The following is an 18,545-nucleotide window of genomic DNA, read 5'->3' as shown; positions in this document are numbered from 1 at the left end:
CATTTGTAGAAAAAGATGATGCACAAGCATACTAATAATTAATTTGGGAGTCCAACAAACTTCCACAGCCTTGGAATTATACTCATATACTCATAACACCCATGCTTTCAGTTAATTTGTAGTACACGCTCCCATGCAAAAAACTGTATGCATTCACTTGAATACAAAAGAAAAGCTAATAAATGAAAAAAATCCCCACAGCTCTTGTGTGTCTGTGTATGAATGTGTGAGCTAGCTGACCGGGAGGCCTGTGTATTTCAATGTAAGGTTTCATAACACGCACTCATTACATAACAGCAGCAGGAGTGGAGCTGGGAAGAGAGAGGGGGAGCACAAATGTACGTCAGTATCCAACCCTTTCACTGGCAGGAAATCACTGGGGAACATCTTTTTTTCTCTCACCCTGATGCCAGCACCTGAATTTGAAGCATCCATAATACAATTCTATCCACTGCACCTAAGTGGTGTTTAGTGTTTTTTAAATAACGTGATGAAGCATGTTACCAGTGTAATGGGTGGCTTGAAGGACTGTGTTACTTTTATTTAAAGGCACAAACTTTATATATTTAATATTTAAATAGCTGCACAGGATGATTCGCTAAACACTTGTTGAGCCTTTATAACTCCTCGTGCCAACGGTCAGGCGCATGTTACACATTCATACATCGTTTGCATTTGCAATTGCGTCTGCCTTTCAGTACTGATTTATCTCAGGTTAATATGATCTGATATGGAATGATATTAAGTGGACTGAGTTTTTTTTTTTCTTTCGCCAGCGTGCATTAACTAACGTTAGAAATTAAAAATGCAGAAGTGCAAGTGAGTGTGCAAATGGGCAAAAGCGAAGTGACAAAAAAGGCAGCGTTAAAGACAAATTCATCTTCAGATAAGACAACCCTTCCTTTACCCAGTGCTGCTCTGCATCCGGGCATTATCCCTGCAGGTGGTGGGTGGTAATGCAATGACCTGATAACTGGAGTTGTACAATGCCTTTAATAGCAGAGGACTGTTTAGTTCCCTTCTTCCCAGGGGCAAAGGGTAATAATGGTTTGATGGAGAAGATATCGCAGGCTGTGACCTCATTTGGATTCAGGATGTGTTTCACTGGACTGAGAGTTTGAGAGAGTGATATTTTGTGTAGTGTCTGCGTGTGTGTGCATGTTGCCCTCCTTGGTGACAAGTTTAAAAGAGATGAGCTTTCAGAATTTTACGGCATCCTTCACACTAATAATTGTCCACCTCATCCTCTCTGTTGTGATAGAGTGATGTCACATGGGCACCTGGGTCACTACAATACCCTAGACTCCAGTTCTCATCTCTCTGGCTCTGCTGTGCTACTGTTGGGGGGAGGGGGCATCACCTCGGCTGTGCTGTTAAGACTGAAGGATGTCCACTGACAGCAGACAGGAGCTCGAAGCTGAATGTAACTCAAACTGGAGCCAGTAATTAAAGCACTAGAAAAAAGTGAACACAGACAGTAGACTACCTATCATATCCAATATCCTTATAAAAGATTACTCATCAAAATGACATTTTTATACTTATAGCAGGCTCTCTTTCTCTGATTTATAAGGTATTACTAGGTATCTGAATAATTCAGAATGTTAGAAAAAATATAGCTTTATGCTAGCCACAGTAGTTCGATCTTTTACATTATTGCCCATTAATTTTAGGCTTTTAATATTTTTGATGCATTCATAAACGAGCTTTAAACTAGACTAGAACAATATTGTTTTAAAAATGCATTTTTTCTTGACTTTTTAACTCAAACTTTTTCCAGTTAGCTTAGCTTAGCATAAGAGACTGCCCCTATATGCTAACAAGTTCACAATGCTAACAAGTTAATATTGGCTTAATGTTTTTCAGGTTAATCGTAGTACAGTATGTTGTCACACTAACATAAAGTAGACAATAGTGTTCCCATATACTAATAGGCTCACATATGTTAATGTCTATATTTTTGTGTTTTTTACGTTCATCTCATCTTTACATTAGCTTACCATGTTATCATGCTAAGTTAATATGCTTAGCATGATAACATTGCACGATAACACTTGATGTATGCCAACATGTTATCATACATAATTTACAAGATATTGGCCTCATATCTCAACAGGCTCACGACGCTAACATGTTAATATTGAGAATGTGTAATATTTTTAAGGTTTATCCTATTAGTTTAGTATGTTACGCTGATAACATTTGCATAATGTACATGATGCTGAGGGAGGATCTTTTTTTCCTCATCTAACAAAAACTAAATTCTTAACAGTTTCAAACTTTGCCTCCCTTTAAAAGTTTAAATTATTCAGACTTGAGCCCTAAGACAACAGGGAAATTTAGAACATTCATGCTCAGCACAAAGTAAGTAAGAATACACAGATGCTGTATTTGCCCAACTCTAAGCACTTGTGCAAATTTAGTGTCACGCAGTGATAATGCAGGAACACTTATTTCCCATGCAAACATCCACCTCATCTCCTTATCACTTTTTACACAAAGGACAGCTTGACACATTTCACACATCAACACCTCTTTAGTCCCTGAGGCCAAAGCAATCCCTTCTGTCTGTTTGGACCGGTTTGTGCAGTAACATCTGGAAAGTTTTAAAGAGCGGTTTGTAGGATTACGAAGTTACAAATTAAGGGTTACTCATTACAAAAACGATGAAACTGTGCGGTTTAAACGGGCTTGAGACCTTCCTAAAAATTTCCATTGTGCACTATGTTGTTTTTTATCACTACCGCACATTCACAGTTCAGCCTGTGTATATCTCTGAAAGGTACAGAGAGGTAAAAATGTAATGTAAGGGAAAATGTGGAGTATTAACATGAATACAGCAAGCAGTCTGTCACCCGTGATGGCTTTTGCCACCTTCGAGCATGGCTCATCAACCACTGCCTGTCACTTTTCATCTGAGTAATCACCTCAAGTCTTCCACAGAGAAGGAGTACTGCTGAAGAAATAAAGAAAGGAATAGCAAGACTCAGACTGAGGGACACAGCAAGTAAAATGTAGGACAAATATCACTCTCTTGCCTGAGACAAGTCACCTTTGAGTAGGTATATTTTGACTTATTGTGTTTGTATATGTTTGAAGCAGAAGCATCTATTTTGTGTTGGAGAGTAACAGCTGACGTTACTGTTTTACATCTCCAACAACTCCTCTCAACTCCAGTTTCCTTTTTGTAAATGTATAAGACATCTCATCAAAGTCTCTTTTAGTCGGTTTTCTATGCAGTTAAATATTTATATGATTCATTTTGGTTGCATTTAAAGAAGCAATATATATATATACTGACTTGGAAGCATTTATATATCACCAGAGTCTTGCCAGTCATTAAATTGGATTGGTCATTGCTTCTAATAAACAAGTGTGTCTTTACAAGCTCATGCTCGGTTGTGACTTATGTGGGTCATTGATGCCCTACGGTATGGCATGCCCAGTCCTTTACAGATAGTGTGCTGATGTCAGGTTGTATTCTTATTATTACCGAGAAGATCCACAAGAAAGAAGTGTTGATCTGTTAAATAGGAGATGGATGTAGAGAGGCTGGCCTAGTTGACTGATTGCTAACAATGACGGATGACGGGAACATCAGGGCATCGGTACTCAGATTTTCTAGTGCGCCAGAGTCAGCTCAGGGCTCTTTATTTCATGTCACTGGACGTTATTGCCCAAAAAACTATATACTTTGCTGGTAGATATCATACAATATAGATGTCTGTATTCAGAGAGGGCAAGGTCCTCAGTGTCAGTAGTAGCTGTTACATCTTCGTGCTTAATCTTAAATTAAACATTAATGTGTGTTTCACAGGGCTGAAGTCCTGAAATGAACTGAAGAAGTGGAAGTGCTACCATAGCAGTAGACTAAAATGGTCTTTGGCGTGTATAATTTTGTCATCTGGATATTTTCTCTCTCTTATCAGTGATTGCATTTCAAATCATTGGGACGCAAGACTAGTGGGACCATTGTTTGACCAAAATTTGCCTTTGCAGGCTAACTCTCGCTCTGACTGTTTCAGTATTTTTAGGATGTACAGGATTTTCAAAGGCTTCTTGGAGCTGGAATTTACTGGAAGATTGTGCAGTCAAAAATAGAGAGAAGTGTTCTTTAAGAAGAAATTAACCAGCGGTGTTTTTATATGTGTTTTATTTTTTTTCCAAGTATTGCAATTGGATTCTAGGGACTCATTTGTGTGTACAGTAAAAGCAGAACAAGTATTTTTACTAATGATTAATTTTTTTTAACTATACTCAGAGGTGCCGAGCCCACAAGGGCTTACAGGAAGAAAGTTATTCTTACATAGAGAAGCAATAAAACTATGGGGAAGTATGCAAATGCTTAGCACATTATGCAAAATTGGATAAGCTGTGCTATTTCTTTCCATTGCATCGTATACCACATAAATAAATATATGGCCGTCTCAGAAACCGATGAATTGAATAGCTTCTAGTGAAAAATCTAATTGAGTTGCAGATTTCAGAGTGTACCTGTAAGCTTTTGCAGAAGTAAGATTTTCAACATTGAGAGAAAGTCAGGTTTCTAATAGTGCCGTTTGTTCTTTCATCCTGTGAGTCTGTGCATATTTATGTTTGTGTTAAAGCAGTAGTGGTGCACACACTTGAATATTTGAGCCTAATGTGGAAGGGAAACTGTTATTTCCTGAGCCTGGGGAAAAGGAAGGAAACCATCTTTAGATACCAACACACACACACAAACTGTACTACTCCAGCTCCTACATACAGTAGGGCTAGGAATAGACTGACTTCTGAACATGAGCACACCCACCTTAAAGAGCCTGACTATTATTTTTCAAATTCACAGTCTTATGCATTGGCCATATAATACGGGATAGCTAACCACCTTGAGTAACACCCATCGTTGTTTATCATGTTTTCACTGCAAGTGGGATGTGGTTCATGCATTTGGAATAATGACAGATGCCCCCTATAACTTCCTTCCCCTACAAAAACCAGGAAAAGACCCTGGTTTTCTCTGATCTACCTCTGTAAACAGGATGCTCACGTCAGAGTCGCACCCATTTCTCTGTTTCCTACGTTGTGCATTCCCATGGCTAGACTGAAATGTACTTCCATCCAGTCATCCCACGTCCATGTGAGATGGTTGTAAACGGCATTGTCAGTACAGGAGTAGCTATCAAACTTAGCACAAAACCAGCCCACTCAAGCTGACTGTATTCTTCTCCTTATGAGGGAAAAAAAACACTTTCTGATTTTGGGTCAGAATTGGATGGATGCACGCATGAAGATGGTTAATCACTGTCACTGTCACACTGTCTGTGTGTGTGTGTGTGTGTGTGTGTGTGTGTGTGTGTGTGTGTGTGTGTGTGTGTGTGTGTGTGTGTGTGTGTGTGTGTGTGTGTGTGTGTGTGTGTGTGTTTATGTCAGCGAGGATAAGAGTAGGAGGAGGAGTGGGGTGTATGAGTGCATGTGTGCACATATGCTTGTGTGGGAGAGAGCATGCTCCAACAAAAGACCTAAAAATAGTAAGACTATGCTCATGTGACATATTGAGGCTAAAAGCTTGTGAATAATTTGTTTAATGCAACACATTCTCCTCATAAGCTCTGTCATGAAAACATGTTCCTGCTAGTAACCTCTGCCAGCCAGCAGGTTGGAAGAGAAAGTTGTATCCAGCCTGTTTCAGTACCTCAGTTGGGTTTTCTGTCTGTTCATGGATGGCATTTGGATCATTTTTATATGTTTCAAGCAGGTACAGTAGTCGAGTTAAGTAAACACAGATACCAACCTGATAGTAACTATGTACAGTAACAGTCTTAGTTTAACTTAAAATTTCAGTCTTTTAAGTTGTTAAATATATCTTTACGTTATCAGTTCAGTTCCTTATCCAATCTTCCCCTTCCCCACGTTTCCTCTTAATGGAAACGCGTATCTACTGTTTACCTCGCTTATCCGAACCATTTATTACAAGTTGAAATTGAAAGTAGACACCTGTTATATTTGTCTGTTGCCTTGTGAATGTATTTGTGTGCGCCACTCGACTGGACTAAAGTTAAATTGGAAACCAACTTTGCAAAATGTAATAGACTTTTATTTCCTCTCAGATATGTGAATGAGGCATTAGGATTTAGAAATGCGATCAAGGTATAAACAAGTGTTTGGCTTGTCGTGTCTTGTCTTGCCAAGACGACTTGTTGACTTATTTGAAGCTGCGCATGCAATATCATTATATACAATTATATGCAACAGGAATGATGTTCCAAATCTGTGAAAAGAATAAAAAGGGAAAGGGACCGCTTTCCTAGTGTCTGGTATTTTCTTGTCTGTACCTAAAATACTTTATACACGTAGTCACAATAATACAAATCATTAATGGTGTTTCCTGCAAAGTGGATGGTAATAATGTCTCTTTAAAGAGAGATAAAACCTTCAGTTTCATTTGCTCCTTTCACACTCCACTTGTTTCAGAAGTACAATTAAATGAGTGTGGAGATCAACAGTGGGGGTTGTGGGGGGGGTTGCACAGAGGGAACAGTTTGTGTTTTTTTTTTCTTTTTGAAGGCAGCATGAATGACAAAAACAGAACATCCAGTGATGTTCACTTATGCCTTATTCTCAAGCATGAAATGTCACAAAGACAGTTTGTTGAGTTTTTGTTTTTAACAGATATATATTATTTTAACAGCACCTACAGTTCTTAATAAATCTATTAACCACCACCAATGTAAGGTTTTTGCTACAGCTGCCCTAAATTAACAGTATTGCTCACTGACATTTTTTGTTTCTGTAATGGATCTTACTTTTTTTTAAAAAAAGTAAAGCACATTATTATTATTATTTTTAAATAGAAAGTACATTTGTGTGTTTCTTGTTTTTATGACAGTTGGTCTAATAAATTTAAGCACTACACTTAACACAAAATCTCCTTGAATCTCGAATTCACCATCTCAGGCTGAGTGCGACGTAGTACAGATGCCAGATTCATGATATTACATATTTGGTTAAAAAAATGCCTGTGAGGATTTGAATAATTTAAAACGTACAGAGATAGCTAATCGCTTATTCACATATTTGGAAAATATTGGTAATTACCTAATTGGATTAATGCATTAACCTAAAGTAAGAAAACAGAAAAAGAATGTTACATATATCCTTTCACATCTTTTAAGCTAATTAAAGCACATTTATTCGCACCAATAGGCTTTCAGCTTTTAATGCCTACTGTGAAGTCAAAACTGGCTGCCAGAGCACTGAGAGAAATTCTGAAAGAAATGTTAAACATATTGTCAAATACACTGGACAATAAACAAACAAATCCTTTTGATCATAATGAGCTTTGTGCACAGTATAAACCTTGTTTAAGCTGTTGTTACCGGCAGATCTTCACATAAAACAGTAAGAGTCATCTTTTTTGCCTAGAACCACAGACCCGATATGACTCATAATATGCACATAAATAGATTTTTTTTCTGCTTAATACATATTTCTGTCATTTCTGAAGTGTGTGTTAAGCTGCAAACGTGGCGTGTGTTTACCATGTTTCACTTCATATTTTGCTCACAGAAGTTTTTCTTCTCTTTAAAATCGAGCTGCTCCTTCATTTCTTATCTTAAACTTCTTTAGAGCCTTGCCCTCTGTCAGCCGCCCTGTAGTTTTAAGAATACCGATACAGCTCTCCACTATAGTTATGCACGACTCGTAATTGACATTTAACAACAGTGTTTTGTGTTACATACTCAGCATTCTGTCAGAGCAAATATCCTTTTGCAAACGAGACTATTGATTCTGCTGTGAGCACAAGATTAGCTTGCACCACTGAGGAGATGTTAGGGCTCAGGCGCTTTGCTAATTTCAATAAATAAATAAATAAATAAATATCCTGGGTCGGTTTGAAACTCTGCATCTCTCGCAAGATAATCTGATAATCATCAGATTAAAATGTGTATGTATTCTCGTGACCGTCGTCTTAACTACGCCAGCTCATGCAGTGCCACACAAGATACAATCTGCATGTGAAAGACCTGAATTATTTAAAGCCATGAGAGTGTGTGCAAGTTCTCACTTGCTTACCATACTGACTCTTTCTTCCATTAACTCTCCACTGCACCTCCCCAGCCCCTGCTTTGCTTAGCGTTTAGAAGGAAGTGAATAATGTGTGAAGGAGACGCCACAAGAAAGATGTGGATAGTTTAGAGCGAGCCACAGGACAAAAGACATTTTTCTATGACCATCTGTCGCTTGGAAAGGAAAACTTCTTGCGCCATGCCACAAATCTCTTAGCCAAATTAGAAAGCAATGAGGTTAAACATGCTGCGAAAGCAAAACATTGAAGCTGCAGATAGCAAGGGGGAAATCCAAAGGCAGGCAAGTTGGACAGATAGAAAGGCGAGATGATAGAGGGGAGGAGGACAGCACACGCCAGCCCAGGGAGATTTTTGCGGAGGTGGAGGTAGACAGAAAGCAGGTAGATGTTTAGACAGAACGATAACACAGCCTGGCTGACAGAACGCCTGATAAGCAGCCTGACTGTCAGGTTTGGCAGGCTAGCAGTGAAGTGAGAGATGCATGCAAGGGGGAAAGGCAGACAGACGGGTGAAACTGAATAAATGAGACCCAGATATTGTAAAAGCATCATTTTAAAAGAGGTTTACCTGGGGTTGAATTTGAGAGTGGGCTGCACTGTTTTGAATGCAAATCTGGACTATTCACTTCTCAGTCTAAAGCAAAGCATCCAATGGCGAAAGTTGTGTGTAATATGTTTAGACTTCATGCTAAGCCTGCATCGTGATGTTAGCTCTCTTTGGCGAGCCGGATAAATATTGTCAATTTTGAGCTGCCTGAATGTTCATCGGGTTCCTGTTTTTTGTTTGTTTGTTTTTTTTGCTTGGTTTTTGAGTGACATCTTGACAGCTTGGTGGCGCAGTGGTCAGGTGACCGTAGGTGTAAACTTGCGAACATGAATGTCTCACCGTATTAGCCCTGCAACAGACAGTGACTTGTCCAGAGTGCAGAGCCCAGTGTCATTGTGAGCTTTTAGCACAGAGCACTGTTATAACAAAATATAGACTCAAATAATCAGTAGAACGGTTAAAGCCTGTTTGCTGGGTTTGACTTGTGCTTTATATTCATGGGAAACTTTCACTATGCCTTGCTCGTACCAGACAACTCTGACCCTACGATCTGAATGTTGCAACAAAAATCAAGGCTTATCAGACCAGGCGATGTTTTCCAGTCTTCTGTTATCGAATTTGTGGGGATAGGTTAATTGGATAATCCAAATTGCCACTAGGTGTGAATGTGCGAGTGAATGTGAGTGTGAATGGTTGTCTGTCCCTATGTGTTAGCCCTGCGACAGACTGGCGACCTGTCCAGGGTGTACCCCGCCTTTCGCCCTATGACAGCTGGGATAGGCTCCAGCGCCCCCCGCGACCCTGAAAAGGATAAGCGGAAAGCGAATGGATGGATGTTATCGAATTTCAGGTCAGCCTATGCGAATTGTAGCCTCATTTTAATGTTCTTAGTGGCACCCAGTAGAGTCTTCTGCTGCTTCAAGGTTTGACACATTGTGCATTCATTGATGCTTCTGCATTCCTCGGTTGGTTATTTAAGTTACTTCTCTTTAAGCTACTTCTCGTTCCTTTCAGCTTAAAGAGTTCAGGCCAAGCTCTTCTGACCTCTGGCATGAACGAGGCCAAAAGAACTGCTGCTTCCTGGATATTTTCTCTCCTTTGGACCATTTTCTGTAAACCCTACAGATGGCTGTGTGAGAAAATCCCAATAGATCAGAAGTTCCTGAAATACTCAGACTAGCCCATCTGGCACCTGCAACCTCGCTAAGTTCATAGTCAGCATAGTCAACTGGGGGTGACCGTGGCTCAGGGGGTTGGGAAGCGTATCTGTAACCGGAAGGTCGCCGGTTCGATCCCCGGGCTCTCTGTCCTGGTCGTTGTGTCCTTGGGCAAGACACTTTACCCTACCGCCTTCTGGTGTTGGCTAGAGGGGCCGATGGCGCGATATGGCAGCCTCGCTTCTGTCAGTCTGCCCCAGGGCAGCTGTGGCTACAACCGTAGCTTGCCTCCACCAGTGTGGGGCCGATGGTTGTAGCCAGGGCAGCTGTGGCTACAACCGTAGCTTGCCTCCACCAGTGTGTCAATGCGAGAGTGAATGAATAGTGGCATTGTAAAGCGCTTTGGGTGCCTTGAAAAGCGCTATATAAATCCAATCCATTATTAATTAAATCTGATTTCTTATCAATTCTTAGTGTGAGCTTGCACATCTTGACCATGTCTGCATGCTTAAATGCATGGTGTACCAAACAAAGTGACCCATGAAAGTATATGCTTTTGAGTGGTGTTGTATAGCTGTCTTCACTACCCTAACTTTCTCTGATTTTCGAAAAGTTTCTTCAGTGGTTTCACGTGGATTCTAACTGCAGCAGTAACTGATTCTGTCTAATCTGTATTCACGTCAAGTCTGCAGTGCTAACTGGACAAAACATTTCTTTCTCTGTTTCAGGGAAGCCCCAGAGCATCGAGAGCTCAGAGAGGGTCCAGCTGTCTGGAACCTACAACGTTCGGAAAGGGAAGCTTCAACTACCAGTCAACCGCTGGACCAGACGCCAGGTCATCCTGTGCGGCACTTGCCTCATCGTCTCCTCTGTGAAGGAGAGCCAGACAGGGAAGATGCACATCCTGCCCCTCATTGGAGGAAAAGTATGTAAAAGTCACACCATGGCAGGGCGTTACTGTTGTCACATAATCATTTTCTTTTCTCCCTCTTTTACCCTGGTCTTTTTATGGTGATGTTATATAGTTTATGCCTCGGATCATAAACCTATAACATGATATCATCAGAGAATGACCTGATAAAGTCAATGTTATTACCCTCTTCAAATGCCTCCCTGTGCAGGCAAGTTTGTCCTTGATGAAATGTCACCTTTAGTTTGACATCAAATACTGCTTCCTGCTTTGTTCATTTTAGCTCTCAAGGTCAGACAGGAATTGTGCAAGCCAGGGCTAAAGCACTGATGTGTGTTTTTTTTCTTCTTTTCTAATTTGGAGTCGAGACACACTTTAATATTTAGTGTAATGGATCAGTATAGCGTTAAAACAGCTTTATGTCACTGTAGCGTTTTAAATTGCCTTCCCAAAAGTGACCTTTATCCATTTATTGCTTTATGTGCGCATGTGTGTATCTGCTAAACAAGCTCTAAGGGCTCCTCTGAAAAGCCTTATCTGCTTGTCTGCCTGATACAAAGAACACTCAGTGTGTCACCACGCCCAGTTTTTAAACATTTCACACACAACACATTGACCTCGAGTCAACCCTCTTTTCTGTTTCTCTGTGTTTGTCTATAGTGAGTTTGCGTGTACGCCTGCTAGTATTCTGTTCAAACAACATAAGTAGTCAGCCATTCACCGAGCCTGCTGGAGTATGTGACTGTGGATGACTGAAAAACAATTTCACATGCACACGTTTTGTTTCTAATGTCAGTCACGTGTGTGTGTTATTTCATTATACGAACGTGCGTGCTTTTTCTCTTTTTTACAGGTGACTGAATCTGACTAGCCTGCAGACATTTAGTGTGTTATTTGTTTCAACTGAAGTCCTTTATATATATATATATATATATATATATATATATATATATATATATATATATATATATATATATATATATATATATATATATATATATATATATATATGAGAGAACTAACCTATGTAGGCCTCCGTGTTTCATGTTTTCCTTTCACTTTTCTTTTCTGATGCCTAAAGATGAGCTCTTTAATTTATATTCAGAAGTGGATAAGGGATGTCAGTATTTTACACTCCAGTGACATTATTGTGTGTGTCTGTCTCCAGGTGGAGGAGGTGAAGAAGCACAATCATTGTTTGGCCTTCAGCTCAGCAGGGCCTCAGAGTCAAACCTACTATGTCAGCTTTGACAGCTTCACGGAGCACCTGCGCTGGCAAAGACACGCTGCCAAGGTATTGTGTGGGCAAAAGAGTTCGAGAAAGAAAAGGAGGAGCATATACTCCCTGGGCACTACTTTTGGGTCAGCTGCACTGTACGTTACAACACGCTCAACTGCATTACACCCACCACAATGCCGCTGTCGTATGAACCCGGTGAAGTTAAAACTGCACATATTTCACTGCTGTGCAGTCTGTACTCTATAACCTGTCTGGGTGCTCTCACACACATAAACACCACTGATGGCTCTCTCCTCTCTCTCATTTGAACTCAAGTAGGCCATAGCCAGAAAACCTCTTTTCTAAATATTAACAGGGACATGCATGTCACCAGCGCCCTGAGGGCCACTCAGAATAGAAGCCTGGATAGAAGCGGCACGTGCTGCAGTGACGACTGCTGAGCCTCTAGCTAAGTCAACTCTGAAAGGCTGCCGTTCACAGACAGTAGACTTTCTCCTCCAACATGACAGATGTCGTTTCGGTTTATATATCCACGTTTCTTTGAAACCGACTTATCAAATGGACACAGACTAACTACTCTCTACACCTGCAGTTAACTAGATTACCCAATGTTATAACTCGTGATGTCAGGTTACCAAGCTGTTGGACTGTCCCTTGACTTCTTCTGACTCTCTAATCCTAAGAAGATTGCCTCTGAATGACATTTGAGCCCCTATCAGCAGGCTACAAAGACATCATGAACCAGTACAGTCTTATGTGGTCGGGGTAATCCTTTTTAACTCCACATTCTTTTTCTCTCCCTGTTACCTCTGCTCTCCTCTCTTCTTTGCTTTCCACTCCACCTCTTTTTTAGATGGTGTCCCAGAGAATCCACTCAGTTGATTTGTCCTGCTGCAGTCTGGAGCATCTTCCTCCCAATCTCTTTTATAGCCACGACCTGACCCACCTCAACCTAAAACACAACTTCCTGCCTGCAGATCAGCGGCTGCAGCAGCTGCAGAGGTACAGTGCCATTATAAGACTACTGTAAACACACCTGTGAATGAAAGAACAGACCTGAAGATTCACAATAGGTTGAGGAGGTGGTCTGGATGGGCCGGCTCGGGCAAGATGAGAACTAAAGAAAGATATGGTTTACAAAAGCTTAGTGTAACTTAACAACAGCTGGAGTCGAGATAGGCTTTTGTACAATATGGAGGAGACAAGACACCGACACAGTGAGGCTTCAGTGGGAACAGCAAGTCACGGCTGGCTGGTTTTGGAAAGCTTTAGCTTTTGCCTGCAATTTGTAAGCCATCGACCTGAGCAGTCTAGGACTGGGGCCATTGGCACATAGGGACCAAAGAGGCTAGCCAGGGCTGTACCAGGCTAGGCCAAATCAGCCCAGAGCCCAGAAGGGTAGAAGTGTCTGCAGGGAAGCTTTTAATGTGCCTGGCCTCCCTCGCTCTTTCTCTCTGTGGGCACCATCTGCTGCATGCTTATCATGGTCGCAGATTAAAGACCACAGCCAAGATGCTGTATATGTGTCTCCACGTGTGTATGTGCACTTATGCATTTACAAATTAATATATTTGCACACTTGTTTCAACGTCTCTCTGTGGAGAAGATTACCATAAAATTGTTACCATTTGAATAGTGTGAATCTGGTGCCTGAGTATGTGTTAGCTGTGTGGAGTGTCAGTGTACGTGAGAGCTGCTTGCGTGTTGCATGCAACAGAAATAGTGGCTGCAGGCTACTGATTTGGGGTCAGCGCATACAGAGTCTTGATATAGTATGGCGTGTTCCTTCATTTTAACATGGCTGCACTAAAGGAATCCGCGCGTGTGTGTAGCTCTGCATCTATGATCTTGCTCCCTTTTGTGTCTTCTTGATAGAATATTGTGAATGAATGAGGTCAGGATTTTATGTTTTCCTACCACAGTCATTTTTTTGAGTCATCTTTTTTTTTTTTAATCCCTGGCATAATGACTAATATTTAAAAAAAGATGATGTGAAGGGAAAATAGCTAGTTTTAATAATTGAGTGAAACACAGCTCCCCTGCTGGTCAAGTGAGAGACATCAATTTAGCCCTGCCAAATCTAAGTAGGCTCATCCGCATTTGACCCAGCATGACAGAAAATGAGGTCAGTAATGAGAAAGAGATGAATAGTTAGCTGAAAATAGAGAGGTTCTAACAGAACCGCGCAGCAGAGTTACTCGAGTAGTCGCTTTCCCCAGAGAGACTGAAGTCCAAAAAGCTGGGCTCAAGAACAATAATACTCTGTATGCAGCCTCTATGAATGTGGGTGTGTGTATGTTTTTGTGTGGACTGTTGTGTGAGAGTCTGTTTTGGTTTCTGTATAAACACTAGCTTTTCTCTGACATCTGATGTGGGGTTATATTATAGTGTCTTTTAATTTTCCAAGACCAATGAACGTGAACCTGCCTCATGGCTCCTCCCCCCTCCGCCCCTTTCTATTTTCTTTCTGGCCAAATACTAACTGGTGGGTGATTTGCCAATCAGATATGCATAATCAGTTGTCTTGGATACTAGCGCTCTCCTCTGGCATGGGACTGCCTTCCCAGCATGCATCTCTTTTTGAGACAGAGGTTACCACTCACTGAGGGGAATGGCTGATGTTCCATGAATTTCATTGAACCTTTGGCCTTTTTTATTTACATATTTATGATAGCTTATCGAGTTATGAAGGACATAAAAGTCATTGAAATGAAGCGATGAAAGGCCAAGTGACCGGATTAAAGTTCCAACTGGTGCGCTCCTGCTAATGAGTAGCAAACATATAATTAAACGTATAAATAGCTAACTGTATAAACTGATAATTCTCTTTGAGGACACGACTTTTAGCAAAAACATATTGCAAACAGTTGCTTCACTGGCTTTTTAAAAATAATTAGTGCTGCTTTAAATAAATAAGAATGTAAGTAAGGTCAAAGCAGAGTAACATGAGAAGACAGAATGTCACAGCATGACAAAGACGTGTAGGGACTGTGAGGAGGGGGTGTGAGCGTTACTCAGCAGATTGCAGGGGCTGATTTAATGGTGGAATGACATTTTCCCACATGCTCCGCATCCCCTGCCTGCAGGAGTCACCCTCAGCTGGAAATTCTCCGTCACTCTAATCAATAACCCGACGTCTAGGCTGGCTGCCCCCCCATATCACTGTGATATACTGTGTGTGTAACCTGTATGTGTATAGCGCGGAAAATCAAGTGCCACTGTTAGCAGCTGCTCCAGCGTGCGATGCTAATATGGCACGCTTCTCATCTCCAGATGCCTAGCTGAGCTCTCCGTGATAGATGATAGCAGGTCGCATGCGTGTGTCGGCATGTGTGTAAATAGATAAATAAAGACAGAGCGAGCCAACTCCTGTGAAGGTCACTGATCTGCCAAAGGGCCAGCACGCTGAAAGCCACTGGTCACTGGTGTTTAAACGTACAACAGGCGTCTTTGCTGTGTTTGTTTGCTAAACATTCAAACGTGAAGGTTTAGCTGTACTATGAAGGAAGGGTTTGTTTATGGGTGTGTTGAATCTCACTCTGTGCTCACTTTAATTAAAAAGCATGGGTAAACTACACTTAGTTGAGATGTATAGATTTTTCTCTCTTGCAAAACTAACAGGATGAAACCACACTTTTCAATCACCCTTGTCTTTTCGTTAATACTTTTATTCACTGTCTCTAGATTTTCTCGTCTTCGGAGCCTCAATCTCTCCAACAACCACCTTGGCCAGTTCCCCCTGGCTATCTGCGACATACCCACTCTGACAGAGGTCAACCTCAGCTGTAACTACTTGGCCTCTGTCCCCAGCTCTGTGGGTGCCATGACCAAGTAAGTAAAAAGAAGAACATACTGAGAACACAGAAGTTTTTTTGTTTGTTTTTTTTTACCAAAACTTTGAAAACCAACGGTAGTCATGACTGTAAAATCAAAATATTTTATAGAGTCAGAACATGAATATATCTGAGTTCTAGTTCAGAAGGATTTTTTTTACTTTTGGTTTTGCTTTTTGTGTTTACCTTGCTTGTTACCTATATGCACAGCAGTGGCAGTGCACTAAGTCCTTGGGAATTGCCCAACTCTGTTCTGTACAGAACCGAAGCTTCTGACTTGGGGCAAAGCTTACTTGCATAGATGCCATTTGAGTTTAACTAATGAACCTTTTCGTAGACCAACCTCTTCAAGCATTTCCATAGTCAAATCTGAAAGTTACCTGGCAACAGTCACGTGACATGGCAACCACAATGATATATACATTCCTACTTCCAACATATAAGAAAACACCATAAGCTGTACATGTGATTCTGTGGTTTTTGCTGTAGTTCTCGAGTGTTCCCAGAGTCTTTTACTATATTATTGAGCAGATTTGTTATTATGAATGCCGTTTTGTCCGTCTCTTGTTTTGGTGAACACCTTAAGTTTTTTTTTTAAAAATTCCAAGCTACTTACGTTTCCAAGAAATACTTTTTTTGGCTGTACAAAATTTCATAATTCTGAGCCAGCATTTTGAAGAGGATGGAACATAGGTAATGTTGTTAGCTCAATGGCACTTTTTTCTCCTTTTCTTTCCATTACTAGTCATTCGCTGTAGAAAAAAGCCCCATTACTGGCTCTTTAAAGCAGTGACAAAACATATACTTAAAAAATAAAGTCAGGACTTTGACCTTTAAAATCCTTGCACGTTTGGTCGATTTTACTCCACTTTGAATTTAGGGATTACGGGAATCAGTCTAGTAACTAGGGCAACACTTGCAGTCTGGGTAATAATAGAGGTCCTTTAACTCAGCCTTTCTTCAAAACCTACAGGTATGTTTGCACATAAGAAATTAATCTCTGGAAATTATCTAGCATACCTGTAAATTCCTGAAGTGGCCAGTAGTGCATTTATGCAGCTACTGCCATCTACTGGGCATCAAGTTCACTGAGTTTTGGAAATGGCAATTGTTTTGTTAGTCCTGCTTGATACAACATGTCACAACAAGCACACTAACTATATATAGAAATACAATTGTGGTCTTTCTGTGTGATCTGTGTGATCTTTCATTAATTATGCCAACTGTCTAATCACATGTATTTGTCTCAGTTTGCAGACATTCCTACTGGATGGAAACAGCTTAAATGAACTGCCCAATGAGCTGGGTTCCTTGCAGAGGCTGAGTTACTTGGGCCTTTCCTTCAATCAGTTCAACCACGTGCCCCAGGTGCTGGAGCGGCTGTCCTCCATGGAGAAGCTCTGCATGGCTGGCAACCACCTAGAGACTCTTACCCTGCAGAATTTCAGACTGCTCCATGTCAAACACATCGACCTAAGGTATGACATGGTGTCCAAATTATTACCCATTTATTCACTATGAAGACGAGAACAGCATGTCCTAAGAGTTTGTCCCAGGGTTACATGTGACACTGAGAACATGCACACACGCGTAAATACTAGAAAACAAAAATAAAAGGAGAAGGCCAAAACACAAGCAGATTGCCAGACAGCACAAAACGGGGAAATCATTTGCCTACCGCGTCTCCCGTTGTCTGAAAAAGTGCAGAGCTGGTGTGACTTGCACTATTTTACAGTTAATACTTTACTTTTTCTTACTTTTCTTGGCCGGGGTTTGTAAATTAGTTGTTTTCTGTCCAGCATTAACACATTTTTGGACAAAGATCACTCGGTGTCACTGATGAGTTTACATTTCATACAACATTGTGAAACTCTGCTTTCTTAACAAGGAAGTGCAGTTATGAATGATTTGATGTTCTGAAAAGAAATTTCAGTTTAATAAATTTAAAAAGCTCCTTTCGGCGGTTTTGAAGTTGTTCTTAAGGCTGGAAAATTTTGTAAACTTTTTAATCCAGCTAAACTGAGCAGAGCCAGTTCTGGACCAAAGTCACATATTTATGCTTCTTTTATCTCTTATTCATTCTTGGGTTCTTATCGATTGAGCGCTTGAACAATTCAAGATAAACTGTTAACACTCAGGACCAGACTACTAAACAAACTGCACAATATATCAGCAGTCACCCTAGGCATGTTCCCTGCTGTAAAGGCCAAAGTCTGTGCACTTGGATGAACCTTTGCCTCCTTCATGCCTCCTCTTGTCAGGTTGAATAAAATCTCCATCATGGTGCCGGACGAGCCTGACCTACTGAGGCACGTGACCCAGCTGGATGTGAGGGATAACAGGCTGACGGAGCTGGATGCCTCGGTCTTCCCCAGGCTGGAGGTGCTTCACTGCGAGAGGAACCACATCACCAGCCTGAAGGCTAAGGGCTGCTTGCTCAAAGGCATCTACGCCTCCAACAATGGTGAGTTTGGCTTTACTGTGACCTCACACATTTCTAAACTGAGATCACCGATTTGTATCTTTCTTTTCTGAATTTCAACACATAATGTATGTGTGTGTATGTGTGGATATGTAACACCTCAAAGACATCACCATGTTTTTATATATATTACTTCCATGTTCGTCTGCATACACCCTTAATCCTCATCAGTGCAGCAGTCTCACATCATCCCTCTCTAACATGTCATCACCATCCTCCCCTGCCTAATGCTTCCCCCATTTTCCATTTACCTGCATTTATAATAGACCTTTGTAGGAGACCTTGTCTGTCCTTGCTGTAAGTTAATG

General features: G+C 40.9%; 1 protein-coding gene across 1 annotated transcript in view; it reads left to right on the top strand.

Annotated features, from left to right (window-relative positions):
- phlpp1 (PH domain and leucine rich repeat protein phosphatase 1) overlaps positions 1-18,545 on the top strand; it is a 45,934-nt gene that overhangs the window by 20,126 nt on the left and 7,263 nt on the right. Inside the window, exons 2-7 of the mRNA XM_026149898.1 lie at positions 10,501-10,697; positions 11,851-11,976; positions 12,776-12,924; positions 15,607-15,753; positions 17,006-17,233; positions 18,017-18,219. Of these exons, the coding sequence (XP_026005683.1) occupies positions 10,501-10,697; positions 11,851-11,976; positions 12,776-12,924; positions 15,607-15,753; positions 17,006-17,233; positions 18,017-18,219 (1,050 nt within the window). The remainder of the gene's footprint in view (positions 1-10,500; positions 10,698-11,850; positions 11,977-12,775; positions 12,925-15,606; positions 15,754-17,005; positions 17,234-18,016; positions 18,220-18,545) is intronic.

This window comes from Astatotilapia calliptera, chromosome 18 (genome assembly GCF_900246225.1).
Source record: "Astatotilapia calliptera chromosome 18, fAstCal1.2, whole genome shotgun sequence".
NCBI lineage: Eukaryota > Metazoa > Chordata > Actinopteri > Cichliformes > Cichlidae > Astatotilapia > Astatotilapia calliptera.
Note: the sequence above shows the minus strand (reverse complement) of the source record. Positions and strands in the feature narration are given on the sequence as shown.